General features: G+C 36.0%; 1 protein-coding gene across 1 annotated transcript in view; it reads left to right on the top strand.

The window, feature by feature from the left end:
* Positions 1 to 5935: 5935 nt before the first annotated feature.
* Positions 5936 to 22787, top strand: part of LOC125103118 (butyrophilin subfamily 1 member A1-like) — a 108835-nt gene continuing 91983 nt past the window's right edge. The window contains exons 1-2 of the mRNA XM_047734937.1: positions 5936 to 5991; positions 7019 to 7198. Of these exons, the coding sequence (XP_047590893.1) occupies positions 7102 to 7198 (97 nt within the window). The 5' untranslated portion in view covers positions 5936 to 5991; positions 7019 to 7101. The remainder of the gene's footprint in view (positions 5992 to 7018; positions 7199 to 22787) is intronic.

Here is a 22787-nt window from a genome sequence, read left to right as displayed (position 1 = left end):
GTCTGTTTTTATGCCAGTACCATGCTGTCTTGGTGATCACAGCTTTGTAGTAAAGCTTGAAATCAGGTAACGTAATGCCGCCAGTTTTGTTTTTATTTTTCAGCATTTCCTTATCAATTCAGTGTCTCTTCTGATTCCATACAAACTTTAGGCTTATTTGCTCCAGCTCTTTGAAGAATACCAGTGGAATTTTGATCAGAATGCATTGAAAGTATAGATTGCTCTAGGCAGTATAGACATTTTAACAATGTTTATTCTTCTGATCCAAGAGCATGTAATGGTCTTTCATCTTTTTATGTCTTCTTCGATTTCTTTCATGAGTGTTCTTTAGTTCCTTGAGTACAGATCCTTTAGTTCTTTGGTTAGATTTATTCCCAGGTATCTTGTGGTTCTCAGTGCTATAGTAAATGGAATTAATTCTCTAATTTCCCTTTCTGTGTTTTCATTGTTATTGTATAAGAAAGCCACTGATTTCTGTACATTGACTTTGTATCCTGCCACGTTACTGAATTGCTGTATGACTTCTAGTAGTTTGGGGGTGGATTCTTTTGGGTTTTCCATATAAAGTATCAAGTCATCTGTGAAGAGATAGAGTTTGACTTCTTCATTGCCAATTTGGATACCTTTTATTTCTCTTTGCTGTCTCATTGCTCTTGCCAGGACTTCTAATACTATGTTGAACAAGAGTGGTGAGAATGGGCATCCTTGTCGTGATCCTGATCTATCTTTCTTTCTGTTATCATTCTCTCTCTCTTTTTCTTTTTTCTTTCTTCTTGGTGGGGACTCTCAATTGCTCAGAAGCATTCCAGGGTGCACCCTGCCTGTACCATGGTTGATACATTCAGCCTCACATCCGTTCAGCCATCTCTCACCAAAATGACTAGGAGGAGAAATGCCCAACAGAAGAAAAATTCAGAGACTGGGCCTTCTGCATAGAGCTTCTGGATATGGACATAGACAGTATGTCAGAAAGGGAATTCAGGCTAACAATTATCCAGGCAGTAGCTAGGTTGGAGAAAGTCTTGGATGACAAAATGGAATTGACTAGGGCAGAAGTGAAAGCTACCAGGGATGATGTTCACAATGTTCTCAATGAGTTCCAATCTAATCTAAATCCTCTAAAAGCCAGGGTAACTGAGTCAGAAGATAGAATTAATGATCTGGAGGACAAACAGATAGAGAAAAAGGATCAGGAGGAAGCCTGGAACAAACAGCTTAGAAGCCACAAAAACAGAATTAGGGAAATAAATGATGCCATTAAACATTCCAATGTCAGAATTATTGGAATCCATGAGGGGGAGGAGAAAGAAAGAATACTAGAAGATATAGTTGAACAAATTCTCCTTGAAAATTTTCCCAATCTCGTGTATGGAACCAGGGTTTGAGCACTAGAGGCAGAAAAACATCCCCCCAAGATCATAGAATCTAGGAATACCTTGAGACACCTGATAGTGAAAATGACGAATCATAATTGCAGACAGGAACTCTTGAAAGCAGCTAGGGCAAAGATGTTCCTTACGTACAGAGGAAGCCCATCAGAATAACAACAGACCTGTCCACAGAAACCTGGCAAGCCAGAAAGGGCTGGAAAGATGTATCCAGGGCACTAAATGATAAGTACATGCAGCCAAGAATACTTTATCCAGCAAGACTGATGTTCAAAACAGATGGATAGATAAAGAGCTTCCAAGACTGGCAATGTTTAAAAGAGTATGTGACCACCAAGCCAACACTGCAGGAAATATAAAGGGGGGTTCTATATAAGATGAAAAATCCTTATAATATCATTGAACAGAAATATATGGAGACAATCTATAGAAACAAAGACTTCACAGGTAACACAATGTCAATAAAAACGCATCTCTCAATAATCACTTTTAATGTGAATGGCCTAAATGCACCAATAAAATGACAAGACCCATCCATATGTTGTCTACAAGAGACCCATTTTGAACCTAAGGATACATCCAGACTGAAAGGGATGGAGAAGCATCTTTCATGCCAATGGGCCTCAAAAGAAGGCTGGGGTAGCGATTCTCATATCAGATAAATTAGATTTTAAACTAAAGACTGTAGTCAGAGATACAGAAGGACACTACATCATTCTTAAAGGGACTATCCACCAAGATGATCTAACAATTGTAAATATCTATGCCCCCAATATGGGAGCAGCCAATTACATAAGAAAATTGTTAATCAAGTTAAAGAGTCATATTGATAGGAATACATTAATAGTATGAAATCTTAACACACCTCTCTCAGAAATAGATCATTGAAGCAGAAAATCAATAAAGAAACAAGAGCATTGAATGACACATTGGACTAGATGGACATTATAGATATATACAGAACATTCCACCCTAAAACAACAGAATTCTCTTTCTTCTCAAGTGCACATGGAACCTTCTCCAGAATAGACCACATACTGGGTCACAAATCAGGGCTCAATTGATACCAAAAGATTGAGATTATTCCCTGCATATTCTCAGATCACAATGCTTTGAAACTGGCGCTCAACCACAAGGAAAAGTTTGGAAGGAATTCAAACAGCTGGAAGCTAAAGAACACCTTGCTTAAGAATGCTTGGATCAACCAGGAAATCAAAGACGAATTTGAACAATTCATGGAAACCAATGAAAATGAAGACACTTTGGTCCAAAACCTATGGGATACAGCAAAGGCAGTCCTAAGGGGGAAACACCTAGCCACCCAAGCCTCCCTCAAAAAAATTGAAAAATCCAGAACACAGCAGCTGTCTCTACACCTTAAAGAACTGGAGAATCAACAACAAAATAAGACAACTCCACACACAAGAAGGGAAATAATCAAGATTAGAGCAGAGATCAATGAGATAGAAACTAGAGATACAGTAGAATGCATCGATGAAACTAGAGACTGTTTTTTTTTAAAGAATCAATAAGACTGATAAACCATTGACCAAATTAATCCAAAAGAAAAGAGAGAAGGCCCAAATTAATAAAATTATGAATGAATAGGGAGAAATCACAACTAACACCAAGGAATTAGAAACAATCATTAGAAGTTATTATCAACAGTTGTATGCCAATATGTTAAGGGAAATAAGCTTATCATTCACCTGTTCTTCCAGTCTATTGTCTGAGGAAGGCCTGTTTCTTTGCTTCTCAGGTGACTGTGCCTGGGTGGATTTGCACCACACTTTGTCAGGGGGATGGGCTTAATGTGAGCGTGAGTTAATATTGACTTGCTGTACTAGATTAGTGATTCAATGACCATTTTATTTCCAGGGACATTTGCTGATTCTGGCTAGAGGCTTAGCCCAAGCAAAGGGACTCTGTTTCTGACAGCACATTGGACAATGAGGTGGATCTGGAGAAATGAATGAGAAAGTAGAGACTCTTAAAATGAGGGTTATCATTTCCATGGGATAATTACTAGGTGCTGGAGCAGTACAGGAGGTCAGCAGAGGCAAGAGGAGAGAAGAGGGGGGCAGTGTACAATTTCCTATAATTTTGAGGTGCAAGCAGCATAAACTAACAAAATGAGAACAAGGTGGTTATGAAAGAAATTGTTCTCTGACCATTACAAGGGACAAATTATTGTCCCCTAATTTGATATGTAATTTAATTCCATTGTTGGAAATAAATTTTGAGAGAATGCTATGTACCTGTAGAACTGCATACCATGGCATTTCCTGATCTGCCTCGTGGAAGGTGTGATGCATCAATTGGAGACCTGGTGCCAACAGGATAACCATTGAGTGCACATTTAATGTAACATGAGCACAAAATCTAAAGTGTGGAAAGAAAAAAAAAATAACTAATAGAAGTGCTAAAAACTAAAATGCAAAGATAATTATACAGAGAAGTGATATATCTGTTTCGGACAGTGTCTTAAATTTAGAAAGCAGAAGTACTTATGTTAAGTGAAATAAGTCAATCAGAGAAATGCAATTATCATATGGTTTCACTCCTATGTGGAGCATAAGGAATAGTACAGAGACCAATAGGGGAAGGGATGGAAAACTGAATGGGAAGAAATCAGAGAGGGATACAAACCATATGAAACTCTGGACTCTGGGAAAGAGAGTTGCAGAAAGTGAAGTGGGTGGGGGGAATTGAATAACTAGGTGATAGGTTTCAAAAAGGGCACGTGATATGATGAGCACTGGGTGTTATATTCAGGTAATGAATCACTGAACATTATATCAAAAACTAATAATGTACTGTACCTTGGCTAATTAAATTTTAATTAAAAAATTACTTTATATGCAACCGTTGAATTGAATTGAACACTACATCAAAAACTAATGATGTAATATACGGTGACTAACTGTACATAATACTAATTTAAAAATACACAATTAAAAAGTAGTTGTTTTTACCAAGTAAGGTCAAGATTTAAAGTGAAAGAGCTCCAATAATGTCCTTGTTGATTTTTTTCCTGGCCTTCATAAAGATTAATGATAGAGAAACCAATTCCCCTGCTCCAGTCAACAGTGGCCAAAGTCTCTTACTTGAGCAGCTCAGAATTATAGTAGGTTTACTTGGTGGAAATTCCTGACAATTTTAATGGATTTTTTTGTGGTAGAAATTGGGTATTACTTTTTGGCTTAGATTTTTCCTGTTTAACATTTTGTTTTTTACACTGACCATGGAGCTAACAATTCAACCAGTAGTGAGAGAGTTATTAGCAATTATTAAGCTCACAGGCTGAGACATGTGAGAAACAGTACGTGGATATCCTGATATCTGTGCAGTTGTAAGGCCATAAATTCCTTCAACTCCCTGAAATTCTCCAAAGCAAAGAAAAAATTTTTTGTGCAGTTTGCTCTTCTGATGGTTTCTTGTTCATACAAGAACATTAATCTAAAAAAGCAGCCTCCAAATAGCACAGTTTTGCGTTTCTCACCTACAAGTGTTTTGTGCCCACATTTTTTCAACTCTAAATGACAGGAGAAGGTGGGTTGGGAATTTATCTCACTAGGTCATGCAATTTCCCACCTGAAAGGGAGGACTATGTAGGGTTTTTTCACACATGGAACAAACTACCTCAAGGCCAAAAGTTATCCATGATGCTGATAGCAATGTGAGGAGATAAGAGTCAACAGGACCAGTTGGGGGTCTTCAATCCCTCAATTTGATTCAATCCTGGGAACAAATCCAAGAAATCAAGTGATATCTGGTAAATTCAGTTTATGATCCCTAGGATTTAGTGTGTCCTAAGGGGCTAAACAGTGCAGGGAATCCAAAAACATGGAAGGTGGATAGTTCCTGAGTCTTATCTGGAACAACTATTATAATATAATTATAATTATAATATATAATTCTGTGGGCTGACATTTATTTAATGCATGGAGCATCTTGGAGAAAGCAAGCATGATGACTGTAAATATAGGCAGTAGCTTTTAGACAGGTTATATATAGTTTTGGGGCATGGGATGTAAAAGTAAAAATCAGCTACTCTCAACATCCTGGGGAGATTTTCCATAAACTGGGAGATTAATTACGCTAGACTATAAAAAATTGTAGAAGTAGCACATATACCCAATCCTTACTCTAAACAAGGCATATATGTTGATTCAGGAAGTTGGTGTGAGAATGTTTCACTTAAATTTCTACTATATGCTGTTATTTTGAAAATAATAATATACACAATAAAAGCAGGAAAAAAAGCCATTCTTTAGAAGGTGTGTGTGTGTGTCTTCATTCACACTCAAAACAGCATATAAATATTTGGATTAAATATTGTCTTTATGGTCATGTGAGGTCTTTATTACCATCATATAAAAGGAGAAGGGCAAAGTACTGCTTAGAGTACACTCCCTGATATTCCACGTCCTTATGTCACTCTCACATTCCTGTTTGTTGCACTACAGAGAGGAAGACAACTGAATGCTGAGTGAAGCTTCCAAGTAATGGGTTTCAGTATTTCAGAGGGGGTTCAAGAGGGGAAGTTAGCTGTCCAGTGTTTCCTGAGAAACTAATATTGTGGGGCTGGTGATTAAGCAAGGTGAGTGAAAAGAAATTTTTTTTAAGAGTTTTCTATTTTTTTTAAAGATTTTATTTATTTATTTGACAGAGAGATCACAAGTAGGCAGAGAGGCAGGCAGAGAGAGAGGAGGAAGCAGGTTCCCCGCTGAGCAGAGAGCCTGATGCGGGGCTTGATCCCAGGACCCTGGGATCATGACCGGAGCCGAAGGCAGAGGCTTCAACCCACTGAGCCACCCAGGCGCCCCATGAAAAGAAATTTTTATGGTGGGGAAAAAAGTCAGAGTTGGTGTGTGTGTGTGTGTGTGTGTGTTTGTGTGTGTGTTTGTGTGTGTGTGTTTATGAAGAAGCTGAGAAATGTCAATAGGGACAGGAGAAAGTGTCTCCATTTAATGTCTTTCACCCTCATGATTAGTCTATATTTGTTCTAACTAGATCCTTTCTCTAGTTAAAAAATATTAAGGATTGTTCTAAAATAAATAGTTGTACTCCTCTGCAACCTTAGATACTAGGTGTTCATCTTACTCTCTCTGGTTCTTAGAAATTATGTAGCTTTATCCTGTTTATGATAGATAATTCCATGGTCCTTATATTTTCCTTAGATCCCTTATTTCTCCTATCACTGCCTTTCCAGAAGAAAATTTGTTTTGTGTCAGATTAGAACATTCCGAATCTCTTTCTTCCCTGGGTCCTCTCCCCAATCTAAATCTCTCACTGAAAACCCACTCATGAATTCATTCAGGCAAATTAAGATCTTCTCTATATCTTCTAGCTTTTCACACCTCCTTCAGGAAAATGGGGGTGACAGAAGTCTTGTAATCAGGCAGGACTTCCTGAAGTCCCCTGAATTGGGACTGATGAATGATATTCTCTTTCTCAAAGTGCACATCTGATCCAGAACAGAAACTCCTTCCAACCCCAACCTTGTCCTCGATTTATCACCATAGGTTAAGCCTAGATACCAAATTTGCCCTGTATCCCTAGGAAATGGTAGAGGTCAGCTTCCTGAGGAAAACTACCTGGGTAATGGTTTTTCTGTTTGTTTGCAGGAAAGAAGTAAAGAAAAACACTTTTAAGCATATGGGAGTCATCTTTGGTCTCTGGGATTCCATATTTCACATCTTATATCATAATGTCTAAATTGTCCAAGATGATGTTAGCTGCCCTTCTAATCATGGTGCTATTTTTTTTAAATCAACTCATCATTGAGAAAGTCACCAGAGAAAATGGTAAGTTTATAAATGATTGATGTTATAGATCTGGATATTTTGGGGATCATGACCTGATCTGAAAGTGCCTGAGTCACCCGGGCACCACATGGACTGTCATGTTTTTATTTTCATCTGCTTCCATGTAGTTTTTAATTTCTTCTTTGAATTCCTGGTTAACCCATCCATTCTTTCATAGGATGTCCTTTAACCTCCATGTATCTGTCCTCTTTCCAAATTTTTTCCTGTGGTTGACTTCAAGTTTCATAGCTCTGTGGTCTAAAAGCATGCATAGTATCATCTCGGTCCTTCTGTACTTGTTGATGACTGATTTGTGACCCAGAATGTGATCTATTCTGGAGAATGCTCTATGTGTACTCAAAAAAAAAAATGTATTCTGCTGCTTTAGGATGAATTGTCCTGAATATCTATATCTATCTATATCTATTTCTATAGATATTATATCTATCTATATCTATTTCTATAGATATTATATATTTTTATAGATATTTCTGTAAATATTATATTTCTTTAGATATTTCTATAAATATTTCTATAGACATAGAAATAGATATAGATAGATATAGATATAGATCCATCTGGTCCAGTATATAGTTCAATGTCCTTGTTTCCTTGTTGATTTTCTGCTTAGATGATCTGTCCATTGATGTAAGTGGAGTGTTAAAGTCCCCTACTATTATCATTTTATTAGCAATGAGTTTATGCTTGCTATTCATTGATTTATATACTGGGTTCTTCCATACTGGCGGCAAAAATACTTACAATCATTAGATCTTCTTGATGGACAGACCCCTTTATTATGGTATAGTGCCATTCATCATCTCTTTTACAGTCTTTGTTTTAAAATCTAGTTTGACACTGGAATGGGTACTCCAGCTTTTTGTCACCCATTATCATGAGAGATGGTTCTCCATTCCCTTATTTTCAATTTGAAGGTGAGTTTAGGTCTAAAATAAGTGTCTTGGGGTGTCTGAGTGTCTCAGTCAGTTAAGATTCCAATTCTTGATTTCAGCTCAGATCATGATCTCAGGGTGCTGGGATGGAGTCATGCACTGACTTCATGTTCAGTGGTGAGTTTTCTGGAGGATTTCTCTCCCTCAACCTCTGCCCCTTCTTTCTCTCTCCCTCTTAAATAAATAAATCTTTAAAAGATTAAAATAAAATAAAATAAAATAGTCTCTTGTAGGCAGCATATAGATTTTTTTATCCATTCTGATACCCCTTGTCTTTTGATTGGAGCATTTATTCCATTTACATTCAGAGTGATTATTGATAGATATGAATTTAGTTACATTATATTACCTGTAAAGTTGGTATTCCTTGTGATGTTTTCTGTTCCTTTCTAGTCTTCATTGCTTTTGGCCTTTCTTTCCCACTCAAAGGATCCCTTTTAATATTTCTTGCAGGGCTGTTTAGGGGTCGTGAAGTCCTTTTGTTTTTGTTTGTCTTGGAAACTCTCTCTCTCCTTTTAAATGAAAGCCTTGCTGTATAAAGTATTCTTGGCTGTGAATTTTTCCCATTCAGCACATTGGGCCATTCTCTTTTGGCCTACGTGGACAGATCTTTTACATACGTGATTTGTCCTCCCTTGCAGGTTGAGGACTTTTTTCCTCTGTGCTCATTTCAGGTTTCCTTCTTTTTCCGTGTATTTTGTGACTTGACCATGATAAGTCTTGGTGTGCATTGGCTTTTGTTGAATTTTATGGAAGTTCTCTGTGCCTCTTGGGTTTTGATATCTGTTTCCCTTCCCACAATTAGGGAACTTTTCAGCAATCATTTGCTCAAATAAACTTCTGCCCCTCCTTCCCTCTCTTATTCTTCTGGAACTTATATGATATTCATGTTATTACACTTTGAGGATTTGCTGAGTTCCTTAAGTCTATCTTCACGATCCAATACTTTTCTTTCCCTCTCCTTTTCAGCCTCATTATTTTCAATACTTGTATCATCTATATCACTGATTCATTCCTGTGCTTCATCCGTCCTTGTTGTCATTATATTCAGTCAGTTTTGCATCTCAGTTACAGCATTTTTAATCTTGGCTTAACTACTTTTTCATTCTTTCATCTCTGCAGTAAGAGATTCTCTGGTATCTTATAAGCTAACCCAGCTAGCACCCTTATGATTGATGTTTTAAATATTGTTTCAGGCAATTACTTATATCAATTTTGATTAAGTCAAAATTGGTCATTACTCCTTTATGTATTTTTTCTTTTCAGGTGAATTCCCCCATCTTGTCATTTTTGTCTAGGTCACTGTGTGTGTGGGTGTTTTAGGAAAGCCTGTTATATTTCTGCTCCTGAGAGTAATGGCTATAATGAGACGAGGTCCTATACTTTCTTGGGCTTCAGGAGGTGTTTCAGAGTGTGTAATCTGGTGTTATGTTTTTTTTTTTTTTAAGATTTTATTTATTTATTTATTTATTTATTTTTATTTATTTGACAGAGAGATCACAAGTAGGCAGAGAGGCAGGCAGAGAGAGAGGAGGAAGCAGGCTCCCCGCTGAGCAGAGAGCCCGATGCGGGGCTCGATCCCAGGACTCTGAGATCATGACCTGAGCCGAAGGCAGCGGCTTAACCCACTGAGCCACCCAGGCACCCCTGGTGTTATGTTTTCACTATTTTTTCCCTCAGGCCAGTCTTCTGTAGAGTTTCTCCTTTCCTGCTGTGGGGACTCTTTAGACCTTGTCTAGTGTGTAGCAAGTTTGAACTGGATGTGGTTGGGTCTCCTATTAAAGGAAGCTAGATCCTACTGTGCCTGGGTGGCTCAGTCAGTTCAGCATCTGTCTTTGTCTCAGGTCATGATACCAGGGTCCTGGGATTGAGGCTCACATAGGGATTCCTGATCAATGTAGAACCTGTTTCTCCCTTTCCTTCTGTTTCCTACTCCCTTGCTTGCTTGCTTTCCTGCCTTCTCTCTCTTAAGAAAATACATAAAATCTTAAAAAAAAAAAGTAAGCTAGATCCTATTCCCTCTGGAGGTGAAGCTTTGCAGCAGTGTATGGTCAGTTTGCACTTGCCATTCTTCAGGAGACCTTCTCAGAAGAGCAAACAATCTCCCCTCTTGTACTGCCAGCTTCTGTCAGATCCCCACCTTCACCCTGTCAGGGTCCAAACAGTCTGCCTGCCAGGTGGCACATTACTCTTGTGTTTTACCTCAGGCATTAGGTTGGGTTTCAAAACTCCAAATTTTAGGTACCAGCACAGCAATGACCTGCACTGATCCTCTGGGGTTTGGTGTTACTGCAATCTGGCTGTTGCAGGTTTGTCCCAGAAAAGCAGTAGCAGGACTGCTCTGTGGTTGAAAGTTTATGGTATAGTGCTGCAAAAAGCAAGCACAAAGGTTTGCTGCCCTCATCATGTATCTTTGTTTCTATAGTAGTGACCAAAGTAGAATGTTGGTGCCCACCAGATCCTAAATCTCCGAAGCGGCTGTGCCATGAGTTCCAAAGTCACTCCAATAATTGGAACTGTTTCTTGTTGTGTGAACAATGGGATCATTAGACCACACTGCCTCCTCCCAGGACTCTGCTCTGCTTCCCCACAAAAACACCACTAAGAATGTCAGGAATGACCCTGGTGATGGTGTGAACTTCTAAAACTTCATATTTTGAGCCCTCCTGTTTATAAAAATAGTTGTGGACAGCCCCTCTCCTTTTCGCAGTCAATGGTTTTGGGAAATAATTTTTCATCTGCGTTCTCCTGCAAGTTTCTTTAACTCTCTCTTTCTCTCTTTCTGTCTCCCTCCTTTCTCCATGATCAGGGCTACCTCTCATCCACAGCACCTACAGTTCTTTTATTCCCCTAATCAACTCTCTGTAGCTTCTACTTTCATTGATGTTGCCATTTTTCTCCTTCTAGATGTGAAGTTTGTTCTCTAAGTTCTCAGATTGATTTCTTGGGTGTTCAGAATGGCTTAATATTTATCTAATTGTATTCATAATGGGCATTTTAATTGACATTTATCATTGTAAGATAATTTTCTAGATATATAATATAATTTTCTAGATATATAATATAATATAATAATATAATAATCTAGATATAATAATATAATATAGGTGTGGGGAAGTGCTTCATGTGATTCATAGGCTTACATGTGACTCATAGGCCTTCTTCAATTCTGGAATTTATATTTCATGTTTTCTCTGGAGTTTTTCTTCATTTGGTAATGTCATATCTGATAAGTACAAAGATATATTGACAGTTTCTAAAAAATTATTATCAAGAGTTTGATCAAAGGATCAAATTAAATTATGAAGATTGAGAGGCAGAAACTGTCAGAATATAAAAATTGAATTATGGCAGATTGAAACCAAAATGAGAAAGAGTTGTAACAAATGAAATTCCTCAAACATGATATCAAATGCAGAGAAATCCAAAAAAGTGAAATATAGAAATAAAGTTTGATAGAGCAAATAGAAAAAAAATTTCATTTTATGAGTTTAAAGTGATAAGTATTATTTAATTAGAGTGCAAATTATATGGGAAAAATGAATTCTAATTAATGATAATCTTAAAGATGTTTATTTGTAGGAAGAAAGGTAAGAATATCAAAAAAAGATTTTAAAGGTCATTTGTTGAATGAAAGATATGCAGTCATGAGAGGGAAAGAGAGAGAGGGAGAGGAATATGTATAAGAAGAATTAAAAAAAATCATAAATCAGTATCTCACTGGATATTGGAGAGATAACAAATGGGACATGTATAGGTAGTTATTCACATCATAACTATAACAGAGAGTTTAATATGATTAGTGTAATACTCTAAGGAATTAAAACATATTGAATTTATTTTTCCATGAAAAGAAAGGCTTATATTTTGAAAATGAAGTAGGGGATTGAATAAGGAAATGAGGAAATTGAGGATTTACTTATATAACTATACATATTTATAGAGATTCCTATCTGAATTTATTTTTAAAATTAAGGTTATTGAGGTATAATTTACATGTGATAAATGTGCCTGTTTTATATGTTCTGTTTAATGACTTTTGACAAAATATATATACGTATGTTACTGCTCACAAAATCATGAAAGAATATTTCCATTATATTAATTGTTTCTTAAGGGTTCTGTTTTAAGAAGGTGATGTAAGGGAACCCTAATCTCACTTCCTCCAGGCACAAACTGAATCTAAGCTACATATGGAAAAATTTCCTCTGAAAAAACCTAAAGCAAGTTCAGTGACTACTATGCATCCAAACAAAGAAGATCCTCACCAAACAAGTAGAAGAGAAACAATGGGAAACAATGTCACCCTAAACCCCACCACCAACATGGCAACCCACAGTTGAAAGGGAACTCAAAACCTAGAGCTTCTTCCTAAGGGGTAAAGGTTGGAACACCACATCAGGCACCATATACTTTTAAGATCTGCATCTGAAAGATGAGTCTGAAAACATTTATCTTTGGAAACTAGCAGGGCTCACAACCATGATACTCATAAGGCTATAGTGATCTGAGAAGTAAATCTTAATGTTTCACTCACTCTGACTCACCCACCTCAGAGCACAGCATGGAAGCAACCAATCAAGGGATACCCATAATTTGTAAGGGAGAGGTTCATTTGCTTCTTTTGGAGCATTGGCCCAAAAGGCAGGCATCTGATTAGACAATTGGGTGACTGCTGTGATGCTGTCTAAGGATAGAGACTGGCTCAGGCAACATCTTTGTTCTCTCCCTATGTCTTCCTCAACTAGTGGGCAGCATTATTTTCTCAAATATTAGGTTTTTTCCTCTCTATTTCTTTTTTCAAATTCATTTCCCGGTGAACACATGTCTACTCTTTCTCTGTGTCTTACTCTAGCAAATGGGCACCATGTCTTAACCTTCCTCTCTTCCTCAATCCAACTAGTGGGCATCATCTTCACAATCTTTCTTTCCCATACTCCAGATCACCAGTCTCTCCTGGAAAGGAGGTTTTGTTTTGTTTTGTTTTTCCTTAAGATTTATTTATTTATTGTTAGAGAGAGAAAGAACATGCACAAGCAGGAGAGGTAGAGGGAGAGGAAGTATTCCAAGCAAGCTCTGCACTGAGTGTGGAACCTGATGTAGGACCCAATCTCACGAACCTGAAATCATGACCTGAGCTGAAACCAAGAGTCAGACATCTAGCCAACTGCACCACCCAGGCACCCCGAGGAGATTTCACATATGTCTGTTGACACAGGTTTTATTTCTGATGCCACAGTTTTTGCAGCTACCATACAGGTTCTTCCCTTGAGTGTCTAATTCTGGTGGTCAGGAGTTCCTGGGTCTCACAGGACTGTAACATTGGAGAAACAGTTCTTAGAAGGCTTGCATATCCAGGGCATTACACAAACAGCAGATTGATATAGACTTCCACTCTTTCTATGAAAGAGGCCGATTTGCTTCTCCTGGAGATATAGCCTGAAGGACAGCTTCAGAAAGTAGATGCATTTAAAACTCTTCTGTGATTTAGGAAATGTAGACCAGTGTACATTATTTCTCACTGTCCTTTTGCCTTCCTATAGCTCACCAATATCTCCCAAGACAGGATTTGTACCCTCATCTAGAGTCTTGATTTTTGAGACTGCCACCTAACAGACACCTCTAGATCACTGGGCACTAATTTTCGGTGGGCTATATGTTTGTGTCCACAGGACTGTATATATATTCATACTTTAAAAGTTGAAAAAAAAAAAAACAGCTGCTGCCTGAGTTTCTACATGCCAATCAGACTAAATCTAGGTGTTAACTATAACCCTTCCTTTTGAAACACTGAAAGGTGTTGGGACCCCCTTAACTACTGAGAGCCACTAAAATAAAATCAACTTTTTAGACAATCACAAAGGTTTGAGAAACAAGATCTAAGGCAGAGTCAAACAACAACTTTTATCATCTATATGAGAACACTCTTTCAAGAATGGGAGAGGTTAATGTTCCATATAATACACAGAAACCAGCATAGAAAGTCAAACATAATGAGGAAACAGAGGAGTAAGTTACAAATGAACAAGATAAAATTCAGAAAAAAATAATCCTTAATGAAACAAAGATAGGTAATTTAACTGGTAAAGAGTTCAAAGTATGATTATCAAAATGCTCACCAACTTGAAGAAAGAATGGATTAACACAGTGAAAACATACACAAAGATAAAAAATATAAGAAAGTCACAAATGGAAATATTGGATCCAAAGAATACAATAACTAAATGGAAAAATACACTAGAAGGAATGAACAACAGGCTAAATGAAGAGGAAGAAAGGATCAGTGCATTCCAAGACAAGGCGGTGGGACTCACTCAAAGAGAGCAGAAGAAAGTAAGAAGAATGAAATAAGTGATATAGTTTAAGGGACTTATGGCACAATAAGCAGATGAAAACATTCACATTATAGGGATTCTAGAGAAGAGAGGAAATAAAGGGCAGAAAACTTAATGGCTGAAAATTTCCCTAACCCAGAAAAGAAATAGACACCCAGATTCAGGAAGTCCAGAACTCCAAATACAATGAAATCAAAGAGGGGAACCTAGGTTAAGTAGTCAACTCTTGATTTTTGGTTCAGGTCATGATCTCAGGGTCCTGGGATCGAGCCCTGCATTGTATGCCATGCTCAGTGAGGAGTCTGTTAGAGGATTCCTTCTCTTCCTTGCCCTCTGCCCCTCCCTCCACTTATGCTCTTCCTCTTTAAAATAAATAAATAAATCTAAAAAAGAAAAAAAAATGAATGCAAGGAGACTGACACAAAGACACATTATAATTAAAGTGTCAAAAACTAAAGACAGAGAAAAATATTAAAAGCAGCAAGAAGAAATCCCAACTTGTTATATAGACAAACCACAGATCAAAAATTAGTAAGAGATGGGAAAAGAAAGAAAGAAAGAATGAATGAACGAAAGAAAGAAATCCAAGTATATCACATAGAAAGCCAACATAAGATGAGAGGAGTGCAAAGGAAGAAAGGAGCAGAACATCCACCAAAATAACACAAAACAAATAACAAATTGGTAATAAACACATGCCTATCAATAATTAATTTGAATGTAATTGGACTAACTGCTCTAATCAAAAGGCATAGGTGATGGAATGGATAAAAAAAAACAAGACTCACATATATTGTCTGCCAGAGACTCACTTCAAACCTAAAGACATGCTCAGATTGAAAGTGAGGATATGGAGAACAATTATCATTTAAATGAATATGAAAAGAGAATGAGGGTAGTAACACTTTTATCATAAAAAATTGACTTTAAAACAAACACCATAACAAGAGAAAAAGGATATTATATAGGCATTAAGAGGACAATCAAAAAAGAAGACATAACAAAGGAAAATATTTATGCACCCAACAAGGGAGCACCCAAATACACAGAACATTTAATAACAAATATGAAATAACTAATCACTAGTAATACAGTTGTATCGGGGAACTTTAATACTCCACTTACATCAATGGACAGATCATGTAAACAAAAAATAAACAAGGAAATCGTGACTCTGAATGACACATTGGACCAGATGGATTTACCAGATATATTCAGAACATTCCATCCTAAAATAGCAGAATACACATCCCTTTCAAGTGCACATGGAATATTCTCCAAAATAGATCACATTTTAGGCGACAAAAGAAACCTTTAAAATTTCAAAAATATCAGTTATACAATGCATCTTTTTTTACTATAACACTATGAAACTAGAAATCAACAAGAAAAAATCTGGAAAGAGCAAAGATACATGAAGTTAAATAACATGTTACTAAACAATGAATGGTTAACCAAGAAATCAAAGAGGAAATAAGATACAAGGAGACAAAATGAAAATAGAAGAATCCAAAATCTTTGAGATGCAGTGAAAGTGGTTGTAAGAGGGAAGTTTATAGCAATATAGGTTTTCCTCAAGAAGCAAGAAAGTGTTTAAATAAACAATCTAACTTTACATCTAAAGGAGTCAGAAAAGGACAAACTAAACCCAAGACCAACAAAAGGAAGAAAATAATGCAGATGAGAGCAGAAATAAATGATATAGAAATAATTGATATAGAAAATTTTAAAATAGAACTAATCAATGAAATCTGGAGCTGGTTCTTTGAAAAGATCAATAAAATTGATAAAGGTTTAGTCAGAGTCATCACAGAGAGAGAGACATCTTTAAACAAAATCAGAAATTAAAGAGAAGGAATAACAACTTATATCACAGAAATACAAAGATTGTAATAGACTATTATAAAAAAAAAAATTATGTGTCACCAAACTGGACAGCCTAGAAGAAGTGGGTAAATTCCTAGAAACACACAACCTATCAAAATTGAAACAGAAGGAAATAACAAAATTGGAATGAACCAATTACCAGCAATAAAATTGAATAGGTAATTAAAAAAAAAAACAAAACTCATAACAAAGGTCCAGGAACAGCTGGCTTCACAGGTGAAATCTACCACACATTTTATGAAGAGTAAATACCTATTCTCAAAAATTTCAAAAATAGAAAAGGAAGGAAAACTTCCAAGTTCATTCTATGAGGCCCACTTTACGTTGATACCAAAACCACTGAAGCACACAACAACAACAACAACAAAACACAACTACAGGCTAATAGCTCTGATGAACATGGATACAAAAATTCTCAACAAAATATCAGCAAATCAAATCCAAAAATACATTAAAAAAATCATGTGATCAAGTGAGATTTATTTCTGGGATGCAAAAGTGGTTTGATATTTGCATATGAATCAATGTGATACATCACACCATTATGAAAAGATATAAAAACATTTGATCATCTCAGTAGATGCAGGAAAAGTATTTGACACAGCACAACATTTATTAATAATAAAAATCCTCAACAGTATAGGTTTAGAGGGGACATACCTCAACATAATGAAGCCTATCTAAGCAAACATCATACTCAATGGGAAAAAAAACAGAAGTTTCCCCCCAAGGTCAGGAACAAGACAAGGATATCCACTCTCACCATCTTTATTCAACCTAGTACAGGAGTCCTAGCTCCAGGAATCAGACGATAAAAAGAAATAAAATGTATCCAAGTTAATAAGGAAGAAGTAAAACATTCACTATTTGCAGATGACAGATACTATATTTACAAAACCCTAAAGACTCCATTGAAAAACACTAGAACTGATAAATGAACTCAGTAAAGTTGCAGAATACAAAATCAATGTACAGAAATCCATTGCATTTCTATACAGTAATAATGAAGAAGCAGAAAGAGAAAGTCACAGAACAATCTGATTTACAATTGCACCAGAAATTATAAGATACCTAGGAATAAACCTAACCAAAAAGGTGAAAGACTTGAAAACTATAAAACATTGATGACAAAAATGAAGATGACACAAACAAATGGAAAGAAACTCCATGCTCATGGACTGGAACAACAAATATTGTTAAAATGTCCAACTACCCAAAGTAATCTATAAACTTAATGCAATTTCTATCAAAATACCAACACTATTTTTGACAGAACTAGAAAAAACAATCTTAAAATTTTTATGGAACCACAAAAGATCTGGAATATCCCAAATATTTTTGACAAAGAAAAGCAAAATTGGAGCTATCATAATTCCAGACTTCAAGCTATATTAAAAGCTATGATTCAAACAGTATTGGATTAAAAATAGACACAAAGATCAATACACCAGGATAGAAAACCCAGAAATTAAGTCAAATCTAAAAATTTAAATCATTAATTTAATTACATTAATTATTTATTTATTATTTAATATTAAATAAATTAATATTTGATTTAATTTGATTAATATTTATAAATTAAATTATTTATTTTATTTAAAAATAAAAAATAAATTAAATGCACAATTATATGGTCAATTGATCTTCAATGAAAGACAAAAGAATATGTACTAAGAAAAAATAAGTCCCTTCAAAAACTGTTGGGAACACTGGTCAGCTACATGTAAAATATTGAAACTGAACTACTTTCCTACACTATTTTTACAAAAATAAGTTCAAAATGGGTTAAGGACCTAAATGTGAAACCCGACACCACAAAAATCCTAGAAGAGAGCGTAATTTTTCTGACATGAGTTGTAACAACATTTAACATGTTTCCTAGCCTCTGCTGAGGAAAGCAAACATAAATCTTTAGGATTACCTTAAAATAAGAAGCCTCTGCACAGTGGAGGAAACAATCAACAAAACTAAAAGTCAGCCTTCAGAATGGGAGAAGACATTTGCAAATGACATATCTGATAAGGGCTTAGTATCCAAAAAATTATAAAGAACTTTTACAACTCAAAACCAAAAACCAAATCAGTTTAAACACTGGACAGGAAACATGAACAGACATTTCTCTGAAGACATCCAGATAGTCAACATACACATAAAAAGATGCTCAAAATCACTCATCACCAGGGAAATGTAACCAAAACTACAATGAGATATCACCTCACATCTGTCAGAATGGCTAAAATAAAAAACAGAAGAAACAGCAAGTGTTGGTGAGTATGTTGAGAAATATGAGCTCTTGTGAACTGTTGGTGGAATGCAAACTGGAGCACCCACTGTGGAAGATGGCATGGAGATTCCTCAAAAACATAAAAATGTAATTACCGTATGATCCAGTGGGTGCTCCAGTTTGCAAAAAAAAAAAAAAAATAATAAAAGTAATGATGATGGGGTCACCCCAACAAGACAATATAACATTTTGTGAACACTTAGGTACCCAACATAAGAGTGCAGATATATACTAAAATAAATGTTAATGAACTAAAGGGAGAAATAAACAGCACTACAGTAATAGTAGGGAAATTTAATACCCCACATACAATCAATAGATAAATCACCCAGGCAGAAAATCAATAAGGAAACATTCATCTTAAACTATGTGTTAGACCAAATGACCTTAGCAAAAGAAAATTTTTGTGTTAATAATAGAGTTTATGGAATAAATGATATGAATCTATCTTCAAAAGATGCCTTCAGAGAGTCTGTAAAATTACTAAAATATAAAATTAAATTCCAGATATGAGTAAAATTATATGGCATTTGTCTTTCTCTTACTGACTTATTTCACTTCACATGATACACTCTAACTCCCTCCAAGTTATTTCAAATGGAAAGATTTCTTTTCTTTTCTTTTTTTAAGATTTTACTTATTGGACAGAGAGAGAGCATGTGTGCACACATGCACAAGCAGGGGGAGCAGCAGGCAGAGGGAGAGGGAGAAGCAGGCTCCTCACTGTACAGAGAGCCCAACATGGGGCTCAATCCCAGGGCCCTGGGACCATGACCAAGCCAAAGTCAAACACTTAACAGACTGAACCACCCAGGCACCCTGATTTCATTCTTTCTGATGATTAAGTAGTATTCCATTGTATATATACCACATTTTCTTTATTTATTCATTAGCCAATGGACATTTAGATTCTTTCTATAGTTTGGCTATTGTTGATAATCCTGCTATAAACATCAGGTGCATGTACCCCTTTGAATTTATATTTTTGTATTCTTTGGGCAAATACCTAGTAGCACAATTGCTGGAACTTAGATTAGTTCTATTTTCAACTTTTTGGGGAACCACCATACTGTTCTCCAAGGTGATTATACCAGTTTGCTTTCTCACTAACAGTACATACTTGCCACTACCTCTTGCTTCTTGTGTTGTTAACTATTAATTTTAGCCATTCTGAACAACAGGATGAGGACAAAGAGAGGGCAAGAAGCCATAAGAGACTCCTAATGATAAAGACCAAACTGAGGGTTGATGGAGGGGGTGAGTGGGAGTTGGGCTAGATAGGTGATGGATATTAAGGAGGGTACTTGTTATGATGAGCACTGGGTATTGCATGTAAGTGATAAATTCTACTCCTGAAACCAATATCGCACTGTATGTTAGCTAACTGGAATTTAAATAAAAATCTGAAACAAAACAAAACCAAACAAACAAAAGCCCCAAGATGAATTTAAATAAATTTAAATAAAAGACAAAATTACACAATATGAAGAGTCACTATATTATCCCAGGTTTTTGGAAGACTAAGTTCAAGATATGTGTATTTAATTGGAAACTGATGACTTGAAAACAATTACCAATTCATTGACTTCTTTGCCATGAAAAATAGAAGCAAGAAAAGCAAAACCAAAAAGAAGAAAGGTGTGGTTCCTGGAGGGGGATTAAAGCCCACCATGAAAGATGATCTGGCAGGTTATGATGGTTGTGATAGAGGATATGTACAAGACCAGGAAGACTTCATGTGACATTTTATCTTCTCCTGATGTCTTTCCACTTGCCCACATTCCTTTAACATGTAGCACAACTTCCTTTCCTTTCAATTCTCTCAAGTGTACAATCAGAAGTACACTATTTTTTGTGCTGGTTATTTAACTTCTTGACATTTAGGTGCTAATGTGTAAATGAGGAATCTTGGGTCTTGTTGCCAAGCAGTTAAAATTGGGAATATCAGTTGCTACTAAATCATAGTTCAAAAGGTAAACCTAATAATGTCATTGTTGCTATCTGGTTTTATAGTTGCAGTCACTGAATTGGACACAAAGTTTGCAACATGACAAAAATTGTGTAGTATTTCCTGGCACCATTTGGTAATAGAGCCTTAACCATACCTCCTTGAACTACTTCATAACTTGCTAAGAAAAGTCATTTGCAGCAAGGGCATATGGTGTGCACCTAATATTAAAATTGCTTTGTCATGAAGAAATGAAAAATACATTGTGAAGAAGACTGCTTATCTCAGAGTGAAGATACAAGAGCTGAAAACTGGCTTGATATTTAAAAATTAAATGACCAAAACACTCCATCTTTGGAGCTGATGAAGATAAACCTCTCCGTTACTGCATTGCATTATAAGTTTAGAATATTTTGAATGCATATATTGACTAGTTTCTGTTTATCAAACTGTTCTATTGATGGAGTACTTCGAATGGGGGAATCACTTTACCTGTTTAATTTCCCTGACTTAAGTGTCTGAGAAACGATTCTCATTTGTTCTCCTAGGCTTCAATGGAATGACTTTAACAGGGTTTTGGCATTTCCTTTCTTATGAAACATGCTCAGCCAACTGTACCACTTGACTACAGTTTGATCAACTGTTATGTTTAACAATTACGGCATCTCCAATGTCTTAAAAAGCAACTAGCATAATAAAATCACTATTGTGAGAACAACAACAAAAAAGGAAGTTCAGGATGTGAGGACAATCTGGCTGCAATATCTCTTACCCCATTGATCACCAAGGTTGATTTGGCTGATCTAGCTGGCTAAGCTTCCTCCTTCACCACTTCATGTGCCTCCCTCCCAAAGATGCATTCTCAGTTAAAGAGGACAACCTTCTCTGAAAGAAGAGGACCATTCTTTGGACAAGGGTATGAGTAGCTGTCAACTCCTGCAAGAACCTCCTAACAAGTTCTCAAGGTCCATTTGTAGGAGAATGTAAGCTTCTAAGACTCCAGACACATGCAAATGAGGTATTGCTGCATGTAGCAGTCTGCCTTTCTTGGCGGGGGGGAAGGAAGTTCATGGTGCTAAACACCTAACACAAAAACCAACAGAAATCTCACATAAAGTACCTAACTTTAGACCTCAAAGAACAAGAAGAACAAGCAAAGCCCAAAGTTAGTAGAAGGAAAGAAATGAAAATGATCAGAATAAAAGTAAATAAAATAGAGACCAAAAGAAAATAGAAAATAGCAATGGAATTAAGAGCTTGTTTTTGAAAAGATAAACAAAATAGATAAACTTTAGTGAGACTCACCTATAAAAAAGTGGAGTCAAATAAACAATACCAGAAATGATGGCTGAAATGTTTGTTCTGATACCACAGAAATACAAAGGATCATATGCAACTACTATCAACAATTGCATGTCAACAAATTGAACAAGCCAGAAGTAAATTCCTAGAAACATACAACTGGGTCATGAAGAAAAAAAGCCTGAACCTATTATTGGTAAGGAGACTGAATAAGTAGAAAAAGAAGAAGAAGAAGATAGAGAAGAAAGGGAGGAGGAGGAGTAGGAGGAGGAGGGGAAAAAAAAAAAAACTCCTAAAAAACAAAGGCCCAGGATCAGATGGCTTTATTTATGAATTCTAGCAAACATTCAAAGAGGAATTAATACCAATCTTCCTCAAAATCTTCTAAAAAGTAGGAGAGTAGGGAATATTTCCAAAATCATTTTATAAGGACAACATCAGCCTGGTCTTGAAAAACTAGACAAAGGATAGCCCAAATTACAGGCCAATATCCCCGATGAACATATATGTAAATACCCTCAACAAAATATTAACAAACAGAATTCAATAATAAATTAAAAAGCTCATTCACCATGACCAAGTGGGATTTATTCCAGGGATGCAAAGATGGCTCAGCACTCACTAATTAATCAGCATGATACACCACATTTATAAAAGGAAAGAGAAAATCATATAATCATGTCAACAGATGCGGAAAGAACATTTGACAAAATTCAACATCTATTTATGATAAAAAATTTTTCAAAAAAATGAGTAGAGGAAATGGATCTTAATATAATAAAGTCCATATATGACAAGTCCATAATAACATCATATTCAATGGTCAAAAACTGAAATATTTTCCTCTAAGATCAGATACAAGACAAGGATGCTCATTCTC

Source organism: Lutra lutra, chromosome 6, assembly GCF_902655055.1.
Source record: "Lutra lutra chromosome 6, mLutLut1.2, whole genome shotgun sequence".
In the NCBI taxonomy this organism is placed as follows: domain Eukaryota; kingdom Metazoa; phylum Chordata; class Mammalia; order Carnivora; family Mustelidae; genus Lutra; species Lutra lutra.
The sequence above is the reverse complement of the archived record's forward strand: the minus strand, read 5'-3'. Positions and strand labels throughout refer to the sequence as shown.